The 10,422-nt window shown below is 41.6% G+C and overlaps 1 protein-coding gene across 2 annotated transcripts; it reads right to left on the bottom strand.

Moving 5' to 3' along the window:
• Positions 1-3,601: 3,601 nt before the first annotated feature.
• Positions 3,602-10,363, bottom strand: pipox (pipecolic acid oxidase). Of its 2 annotated transcripts, none has more exons than XM_055045453.1 (8): positions 10,243-10,363; positions 7,613-7,761; positions 6,928-7,141; positions 6,420-6,602; positions 5,896-6,048; positions 5,561-5,710; positions 5,008-5,083; positions 3,602-4,524 (listed from the first exon to the last, which is right to left on the bottom strand). In XM_055045453.1, exons 1-8 carry the CDS (start codon positions 10,351-10,353, stop codon positions 4,418-4,420), a joined length of 1,143 nt encoding a protein of 380 aa, XP_054901428.1. In that variant the 5' UTR covers positions 10,354-10,363; the 3' UTR covers positions 3,602-4,417. The 2 variants fall into 2 exon arrangements, with proteins under 2 accessions (XP_054901428.1, XP_054901429.1); XM_055045454.1 differs by having other exon boundaries at positions 10,238-10,351.
• Positions 10,364-10,422: the final 59 nt, after the last annotated feature.

Below are 10,422 nucleotides of genomic sequence, written 5' to 3'. Positions count from 1 at the left end.
GTAGGTTGCTGGCCTGAAGGATGCTGTGAAGCATGGTGTGACCTAACCAATCACAATGACTAACATTATCAGCTGTTCACTCAGCCTGGATGAGACGGCCGGTTTGTTTCAGTTAACCCCGGGTGGAAAGCTTTGTGCTGTTGTTGAGTAGTTCCATATCTGTCCTAAAAAACGAGAAGCACCAGAAGCTGTTTCATATTCCGCCCAGCTCACTGCATGTTGAACATTTTAAATCAGTTTCTTCAAAGCGCTTTGTGTTTATCTCTCTCTACCAGTTTTCTCTGTACATTATCTCTGGTACACAGAGCTGAGGGTTTTCAGTTGATCACTTCATGTTTAACAGCTGTTCCCGACAACTTCTATAAAATACTTCCCTTTATTTCAAGTTTCTATATTTCATTTCTGATGCCAGAAGAATCTCATACAGCCTTTTATGAGGGAATTCCTTGATACTCTGAGATGTTTCTCTTCACCACTGAACCAGGACTAAAGGGATGCAGACAGCAGGCAGTGATTATTCTGCCTCTTCTGCTGACAAGCTGAAGTAGCAGCAAAAACACCAGATATTCTCTAACCCAGTGGTTCTCAAGCCGGGTCAGTCTCTGTGGTGTTTCTAGCTAGAACTGGAATCTCAAATGAAGAAAGTTACAATAGAGCTGAGCTGATCCAGCCTCACTGCCGAAACAAAATAAAAATAAATAAACAATAAATCCATCAAAATGACAGACAGTGATGTTGATGGTGGGCTGCACTACGCAGCGGTTGGTAGAAGGTCCTGGGTTCAAATCCCAGCCTTTGGTCTTCCTGCATGGAGTATGCATGTTCTCCTTGTTCATGTGTGGGTTCTCTCTGGGTGCTCTGGCTTCCCCCCTACAGTCCAAACACACGACTGGCCTGTGTGTGTGTCTACAGTCTGGAGCAGACCCTGCTTCTCGCCCACTGACTGCTGGAGACCGGCAGCAGACACAGGAACAGAGTGTGGAGTACAGAATGGATCACAGTGGAACAAGACAGAACAAAGTCTGAGATCACGTTTGGTCAAACTAAACTTTATTTAAAAAACTGGTAGAGTATCACGCTAACTGCACAGACTGCGCTTCTGTTTTCTTTTCACTTTTGTGAAAATGAAGCACTCTGGTTGTTTGCGATCTTTTCCCTGTCGGCGTGTTTGTTAACAGACTGTCTCCTCTGTGTGCTGCTGCAGCTCCCCCATCCGAAGACGCTCCAACTATGACAGGTCTGATGAGGAAGAGGAAGAAGTGAAAGAGGGCGGTCCGGGGACAACCAGCTCGTCCCGCTCCAGATACAGATTCAGCAGTCATTTGAAAGATGACGAAGATGATGATGATGAGGAGGAGGTGTCATAGTGCAGTCAGTCTGATGTAACACTTTGCTTTGCATGCAGAATTGCCTACAGTGTTGGACAATCAGTAATGCAGTGGTCTGCTCCACCAGACATGTGGAGTCAGAGGAGCGGATGCAGCAGTGAAAGCTGGTGGCTGCTTGACCTGCAGGCTCTGCCACACACAAGCTCTTCATCCACAGTTCACACCTTCAACACCAAAATCCTACAGGTTTCCATGTATTGCCAAAAAGCATTAGCTAGCAGCACATGTGTATACTCTGTAAACATTTAACAATGAATGCTTCGACCTAAGAAAAGCTCCAGCATCCATTCCTTCTTTGTTTGAACAAGTGCCGTTTTAAGAAGCAGAAGCTTCCTGAGCTGCTGCACTGTAAATCCATGACCCTCATTATCATGTTTATTGTAGCCTCATAAAGTCTGCTCTTTATTTTCCTGCAGTGTGCTCCCTACCCTGTACTCCTCCCAAAGAGAGAAGACTTCATCACTCTGATGCTTCAAGGATCTTTTGTTTTCCTCCTGAAAACTTTAACAGTTTGAAGTTAACTTGAATTTCCAAAGTAAATACCAGATTAAAACACAGCGGCTTTGTTGTTGCTTTTGCTATTTACTCACTGTTTTAACTTTGATGTAGTTTCCTTCTTCATGGAATCCAGCTAATATTGCACCATTTTATTTTTTTATATTATTGTTTCCCCAGAATTAGTCGACACGCATGCATTAGCATGCTGAAAATGCCTTTTTTAAGAAAATGTTTTATTTTTCCAGGGGCCTATTTTTGTTTTGGTCTTTTTTTTTGTTTGTTTCTTTTGTTTTGTTGCTAATGGACAATAATACAACCCAGGTGTGAAAGCAAAATGTTGAGTTTTTTTGTTTAGCCTTTTTTTAAACAAAGTATTGATGAGGTTTAGTCTGGATGGGCCACCATGAAACTCTATTATCTGCAGCAGCAACAGGGCTCACCATGTCTGGTTCTCCTCTGGTGCTTCTTCACATGAACACACACATTTATCATTTACTCAGTAAAGTGAACTAATTTAGGAATTAGATCAACATTAAAAAATCCCAGTAAGAACAAGTTTTAGGTTCCAGTATGTTTGAATGAGCTGAACGGCCCTTTGAGTTTAGTGCATCATTCCCAACTAGGAACCAGAAAAGGTTCTTAAAACACAGACAGCCTCATTCCTGGAAGCACTGATCTGCACAAACACAGAACATCCTGGTTACCACTACTTCATCACATGACCAGTTCCAGGTGGTACTTCCTGATTCTGACATCGTTTGAACTTCACATTTCTGCTGTGTGAGTGCGTGTGCTTGTGCGTGTGTGTTTGTGCGTGCGTGCGTGCGTGTGTGCGTGGGTGTGTGTGTGTGTGAGAGTTTGAATGACACATTACCGCATCTGCTTTACTGCTTTCATAGTGATGTATTTAAAACTGCCTATAAACCACTTAATTTAAGAAAAAAAAAAAAACTTATTGATGTCAGGAACATGGCTGAGTCAGCGTTGTATATTGAAATGGTGTAAATGTGTAATAAGGAAACGGCATGTACATTTTTGAAAGGATTAATCAGACACTGGAAAATATTTGGTGTACAGAGCCGGAGTATCCCAGCTGGTCCTAGCTGGTCCTAGCTGGTCCTAGCTGGTCCTAGCTGGTCCTAGCTGGTCCTAGCTGGTCCTAGCTGGTCCCAGCTGGTCCTAGCTGGTCCTAGCTGGTCCTAGCTGGTCCTAGCTGGTCCTAGCTGGTCCTAGCTGGTCCTAGCTGGTCCCAGCTGGTCCCAGTTGGTCCCAGCTGGTGGTGGGAGGCGGAGGCAGAGCGGCCCGGTCGCTCTCCCTCTGACCCGCTGCTCCCACTCCAGGCAGCATGTTCGGATCTTTTATTGGTTCTGGCGTCGACGATCCACACGTCTCCATCGTTCCTAACTAACCCACAGCCTGTGGAACCAAAATCACATGTAAGCCGTTTGGTGGAGTTGTTTACTGTGTCACATTTGGCTCATTTTAATTTGAGCAACAGGAAAATCTGTTCTGAAACCAGAACATGTGTTCAGTTACTTGACGTGTGGTGATGAGTTTGAGTGAGTCATTTTGGGTCCAGTCAAAGGCGACTGACTGCATGTGTCTGTCTGAGAGCTTTGGGTGGAATTTGACAATGTGTGATTTTTGGATGCTTTTTTAAATATATCTGATATCGACACAAAAGTCGACGTATTTTTACTTACATGCACCTCTTCTTCTTCTTTTTTTTTTTTTGGCTAACCCCTTATTCACTGTATTTATATACAAAACATGTATGATTCATTTTAGCTTTGTAAAACTCGTTTCTTTTCTTCACTGAAAAACTGACCACTTGTTAATTTTATCTTTGCAATATTGTAAATAAATTCTAGTTATTGACTTGAAGCTCCTTTGACGTTGGCTTTTCCTGACTCAGCGAGTTACTGCTGTCTGCTTACTAAGGAGTTTTCCTCATTGATGTTTTCACACATAAAAATAATGAATGGAAACTCAGACAGAAAGTCTTCTGGGAGTTGAGGAAAGTTCCAGCAGCTCATTACCGAGAGGAAGCTCTGAGAACGGCTGGTAGGTCATATAAAAACAGTAAAATAAGAAAATGTTTCTATTGATGCACAGATACAATAACTGAGCATTTACATCTACAGTTACTCTTGGAAGAAGTTTCATTCAGATACAATTTTATTGCCATATATAAAGTCAGACTAAAAATGGCAAGGTCTGAATGTCAGAAAGTTTAAAGTGAAGATAAAAACAACTTCATTTGTAAAATTATGACTCTCAAGGTGTTTTTGCTTTGTAATAAGATCCCCTTCAGGTAGTCACTAAGATTTAAACTTTATCTAGATGGTGAGATCACTAAGCAAAGTAAACCAGAATTTTATGTCATGTAAACGGCTCGTTGTTAAACACATGTAAAACTGATGACATCATGTAAACTTTGCAGATTATAGCAATGATCTGAAAGAATGAAAGAGTTGGAGGAAGGATTCATGAATCCAGTCCTGATCCTACAAAGCTGATCTCATCTTTGACTAGAAACGGCTGATTTTGAAAGGTGAAAGGTCAAAGGAAGGCTCTTCTCCCAGGCTGAGCTCACACAGGAGCTTTCCAATGACTGGGCCGAACTTGAAGCCATGACCTAAAGGAGAGGAATCATAGAAGTAAAACATAAATAAATAAAATCCATGTCACGACCAAGACAACAGCTAAAGGCCGAGGCTGACAGGAGACGGCTGAGCCTCCACATGCTCAATGTTTTGGGAGATTCTCAGCATGAATCACATAGAGCTTCTCACATTTCATACAATAAACATTTTCTGAAAAGGCCTAAATAAAAAGAAATTGAGAGAGACTATTTTTCTGTAATTCAAAAGAAATGTATAAGTCTGCTGACTAAAAAAATGCCCCCAAAAATATTTGCAGTATGAACCTGCACAACAGCATGAGGAGCAGCAGTCCTGTGGCCAACACAGCAGGATAGAAACGTTAAAAAGAAAAGGTTCATCCTGGCTCAGACCTTAGGTCAGGTTCTCAACAGTAGGAGAGGTTGCAGTAACTGTCATGGCATCCTGGATTTCAATATATGACTCCTGAGTTGGCTTTGATGTTTTTGGAGACATACCTGAGAATCCTGCTCCAATGACGATGTTGCTGTAGTTTGGATGGTGATCCAACACAAAGTGGCGATCAGGAGTCAGCTACACAAACACAACAAGCAAAATAGAACGAGTCAGATATAAAATGTTTTATGATACATAAAGGCAATCTGAATTATGCACATTTCATGTTGTTTTTTTTCTGCAGTTTCACTTTTTCTGCCTACTTTATTAAACCTCTGCAGCCATTTTTAAAGCCCTTTAAAAAAAAAAAAGAAATCAAAATTCTGCCTCTGGAAGAACAAACAACACTCCCTTAAACCAAAGGCCTGGTGAACTAACAATGCCTTTAGTTCGCCACAAGAAGGCGTGGATGACATGAAACCGAGAACAAAATGACCTGAATTTCATCCCAATGGAGCAAGAAGGAGAACAGATTTTAAAAGTTCAGCCTGACCTGCAGAGATCTTACGCCTGAGTATAAATAACAACCCAAACACACCCAGAACATGACACGTCAAGGCAGAAATGCTTCTGGGGGTTTCTGCAGCCACAGAGAGCCCCCTCCTCCACCCTTACTGTATACATGCAGCTCTCCACCACAGCAGGCTCAGGAACCAGGCCGGGTATGCATCTGGAAACGTATCGCTTCAGGATCTCGATGTCAGACGTGTCCGTCTGCAGGTCTCTGTAATCCGGGTCAGTCTTGCTGCCCATGTGGTAGCAAATCTGCACACACAGTAGGAATACACCAGCCAACAATTATTTGGCTGTTTTGGACAGTTTTATTTGGCACTAAAGCAGTCCTTTGCAGTCTGAATGTTGCACACACTGATATTGCGATGATGATATTTTGTGCTGCCTCACTTTCAACCGTTGAGGAAAAGCTACATGTTTATTACACGCTCACTCACCTTCATCAAGTCTGGATACTCATTCGACGGGAGGCCATAGATGTCTTCTTTAGCCTCCAAACTCCCAGTGACCACAAAGCATGGAAAACGCTGCTTCACACTGTAACTCCCAGGAGTCTTTTCTTTCCAGTAGCACACATTAATCTTAGCAGCCTGTTGTGCAAAGACACAACAACATAACTCAGTCTAACATGCATGCTTCAGATACGGGGTTACTAACCAGTTTGCTGGATGATAAATTGTCCCTTTGATAAATTGTCACTTTGTTGGAGTTTAAAGACTAAGTTTTGTCTAAAGTGATGCTCATTGTACAATTAAGGCAGGAAATATGTAGCCAGAAATAAGCAACAACAAAATCAACATTCAGCTCAGACCCTGTATTCTAACTTTATGATATTGATATTTAATTATATTGCATTTTGTTGAACTACTTGATCAACTAATATAATCAAGTTGATCCTGTGACGTGTCATACTCTACATGCCGTCATCTCAACACTGTCACATGACACCATGTATGAATACCTCCAGTGGTAACTGGATACCAGTGTGAGCCAGGAGCTTATTGGTCCAGGGTCCAGCAGTGATCACAACATTTCTCGCTTGATAGGCTCCTCCTGAGGTCGTCACCTTGACAACCGGACCAGGCTTGATTTCCATAACCTTCTCATTATCTCGTATGACTCCACCCAACTTCTGAAACTGACCCTGGAGAAACAGACCAAACGTGTTCCAAGAATGTTTCAAATCAAAGAAACACATAAAAACTGTTTATATCAGGACATTATTTCTAAACATCATGTCATTAAGTAGTTATTGTGCAGACGGCTTTGTTCTTTTGTTTTTTTTAAACAAAGTAAGTCAGGTTGACACAAACAGCTTTAATATCATGTCTGGATATCTTACAGCATAAACACATATGGTTACAGTTTATGCTACATGAAGTGAATGTTTCCAACATGTAGCTATACCTTTAAACAAAGTTAAATGGATATAAGTGAGATGCCTGCGTTGCAGTGAAGCTGAGCCGTACCTGAACCGCCTTCAGGGCCCGGTCTGCAAACAGAACGCCGCCGGTTTCATCCACCAGGGCCCCGTGGCCCTCAGACAGAACCACGTTGGGGATGTGCTGGTGGAAGTTATCACGGCTCAGAATCACCGTGGGAACCTTGTTCTTCAACAAGGTTCTCTTGACCAGCGGGTAATCTCCACTGGTTTCTGGTCCCATGACTAGCAGTCCAGTTTGTCTGTGAGGAGAGAGGAAGGCGGCAGGGTGAACGGACTGCTGGGCTCACCGAGTCTAAACACACTTTATTCTTGTACTGGTAGAGAATAAGGTAATGTAAAAATGTAAGGTCACTACTAATATTATAAGCATCACATCCAAAAGTGCATAATGTGTATTAATACAGGTGCAGTATATAGATACGTTTGAAAAAAATATATATTTTGTGGAAAAAGTCAAACATTATTTGTCATTTTGCTGGATCTTCCTGTGCAAAAACACCACTGTTTGGTTAGTTAGTTTCTCTAATTTGCCCTTGTGTGTAACCACTATGTACATACTTTTAGAAATGACTGACGAAAGATATTGAACTTTTCCCACAATATTCCATCACTTTAAATGTAATATTTACAGTTTCTTGGATCTCAATCTGGCCAAGCCTTCACGTTGCGTTCCAACACTTTTCCACTCTTCATCTCAGCTGTTGGCTGACCTGTACAGCGTCACTCCGGCCTCCTTCTCCAGCTGGGCCCACATCTCATAGCCCTCCTCCATCATCTGGGTGTAAATGTCCTGCTCATAGGCTCTGCGTATGATGCGCGTCTGGCCGTGGGAGCTGCCTCGGGTGTGAGGCAGAATGAACTGGAGGAAAACGGTTCAGATGAAGGAAACAGAAAACATGAAGTCAAATAATCAGGTCCTCCTGTACAGAAAAACTGCAGCTGTGATCGACTCAAGTACAGAAAATGATTTGCTTAGTGTAAAAAAACAATAATAATAAGATTGTGATTTTCTTTGAGGCTTGTCTGTTTAACCCTCTGAGGTTTGGGATCTAAATGGCCGTTTTTGACTAACTTTGAATTTACCCTTTTATTTTAAAAACTATTAAAACTTAAAAACTATTTACCCTGCCTTGTTTGGTATCATTATTTTCAGCACAACCTCAACTTTATGATTATACAGTGTTTGGTTCATTTTGACAAAATGTATTATCACAGTGGACCAAAAAAAATAAAAAAATCACAAATACTGAATACAGAATTTTATATTTTATCAGCTGAATCAAAACCTTCAGCTTCCATGTTGGACCCAATCAAATAATGTTTCCATTGATCATTATTTCAGAAATAATTCATCTGTCCTCAGTAAATGGTTTTCAGGAAGCTGTAGCTGAACTTCATAGTTAAAGGTTTTACCTTTGAAACATTTTCTTGATCAAGACAACTTAACAAATTTAATCTTCCTGTCCTACTGAAAGGAGTTACTAATCAAGAACATCTATACAGTAATGACCTGTTTAAAAGTTTCAGTCAGCTGTCAGAGCTCATCATAACGCTGCTAAACATCGTTGGCTCGGTTGCTGGTCTGGTGTCGGTACTGGACCTGTTGGACCTCAGAGCTGATTTGAACACATCCGTCACAATGTCTTCTTAGGACAGTTTGGACATGCGGGCATCAAGAGAACAGTAGGCTGGTTGAAACCAGAATGCAGGTTTTTTTCATGTTTATGATCAAACTTCTTCACATCAAGTCTATTTGAATCCTTCATTCAGACACTTGAATGACTGTGGCTACAAGCTACAAGCTACAAGCTACTGCATTGTAGCCTCAGCTGCTCTGGGCCAATCAGACAGCAGTAACACTGCTGTGAAATCATTTACATTATTCATTATCAGTTCAGCTTGTTCAGGCCGAGTATTAGCAAAAATAAATTAAAATTAAATACTGTTCAATATTCCATCATTCTTGTTTTTGATATTTATTATTAATAGACTATGAAAAGATTTTTTTTGACCTCGTTTGTCGACGTGACAACACAACCTCTGTTGTAACCGTAGTAGATGATTAAGAAGCCCAGTTTGATCCGGCCTTCACTCGCCCCACTGTCTGCAGACCAAAGTGCACCTGTTGCACTTATGCAACAGCAGACAGAACGCCTCCTTTATGGGTCACTTGCTTACAGTCTTGGCTGCAGGCCTGGATAAAATCATGCAGAAAGACTAAAGAATGTGAATCAGAACAGCCTGATCTACGCAGCTTGACAAAGGACACTGTATGTACAGTTCATCATGCTTCCAGTTCAGACACGTTGTTGCCATTCTTAAAGGAAAGTTAAAACTTTGTCCTGCAATCGGTGGGTTCCTGGTTCGATCCTCGCTCCGTCCAACGTTGTTGTGTCCTTGATCAAGACGCTTCACCCACCTTCCCTGCTGGTGCCGGTCAGAGGGCCCAGTGGAGCCACAGCCTTGCTTCTGTCTAATTAATCAATTGCAGTTCATTTTAATATCACTAATTGTTTAGACCCCACCCTTCACTTTTATATTTCTTTTCCTTAAATGACGACTCTCACCGGTGTGACCTCAGATTTTCAAAGTTTATCTTGAAACAATATTGTTTTTGAACTTCAGTCAGCCTTTAGATGTTACATAGTGTAAATGGAAGTTTTCTTCTCTCCTGGTCATAATGTCCCTTTAACACCCAGCTAATCACTGCTCTGGGTTTATCAAGTTCATCTCCTCACTCCTCCTCTTTCCATACGTGAATCTCCTCTCCTCCTTGTCAAAGTTACCTGAATTTATTTTTCTTCTACTGCAAATACTTCATCGTTTTGTTCTAACAGTAATCGAGCTTATTATTTTTTTATTTTACATTCCATTTTTATGTTGATGTAAGTTTGTTTCTGAACATTGTGCTTCCTTAGCTTCTCTGCTAGGTCCTCTCTACAGATAGCAGAGAGGATCTATTGTCTACAATTTGTACATTTCAACAACTGTCTTGACCAATGAGTAGTTTCAAGGTAACTTCATCTTATTCAGCTGTTTTGAGCGAACAGTCATGGTATTTAAACCAGATCAGGGTTTGCTTTTTTAATCTTTCTGCTTATTTATTACCTTTCAGGAGGTTTTCTGCAGTTTATGAGCAGAAAAAGTACTTTTGCAGAAAAGGCTCACATACACTGCACATGGTCACAATTACAAACAGGCTGTATGTGTGTGTGTGTGTGTGTGTGGGGTGTGTGTATGTGTGTGTGTGTGTGTGCGTGTGTGTGTATGTTTGGGGTCTGGGTGGAAGGGGGGGGGTGTTCGTGTGTGTGTGTGTGTGTGTGTCTGTGACACACCTCACCTGCTCCAGCAGCAGAGTCTTCTTGTTTTGTTTAGCCAGCTGGTAGGCTGTGAAGGAGCCCTGGACTCCCGCCCCGATCACCACACAGTCATAGTGCTGCATCGTGGACATGCTGCCGGACTCTTCATGGACACTGTAGTCATATTCAACTCTCAGTCTTTTATAGCTCAGCCCCTTATT

This window comes from Poeciliopsis prolifica, unplaced genomic scaffold (genome assembly GCF_027474105.1).
Source record: "Poeciliopsis prolifica strain line A6 unplaced genomic scaffold, Auburn_PproV2 SCAFFOLD022, whole genome shotgun sequence".
Lineage (NCBI taxonomy): Eukaryota > Metazoa > Chordata > Actinopteri > Cyprinodontiformes > Poeciliidae > Poeciliopsis > Poeciliopsis prolifica.
The sequence above is the reverse complement of the archived record's forward strand: the minus strand, read 5'-3'. Positions and strand labels throughout refer to the sequence as shown.

Coding starts and splice junctions, on each gene's coding strand:
- pipox (XM_055045453.1), bottom strand. CDS start 10,353: ATGTCCACGATGCAGCACTATGACTGTGTGGTGATCGGGGCGGGAGTC. Junction 7,142..7,612: donor GCCGGAGTGACGCTGTACAG/GTCAGCCAACAG, acceptor CTCTCCTCACAG/ACAAACTGGACTGCTAGTCA. Junction 5,711..5,895: donor AGTATCCAGACTTGATGAAG/GTGAGTGAGCGT, acceptor CTGTGTGTGCAG/ATTTGCTACCACATGGGCAG.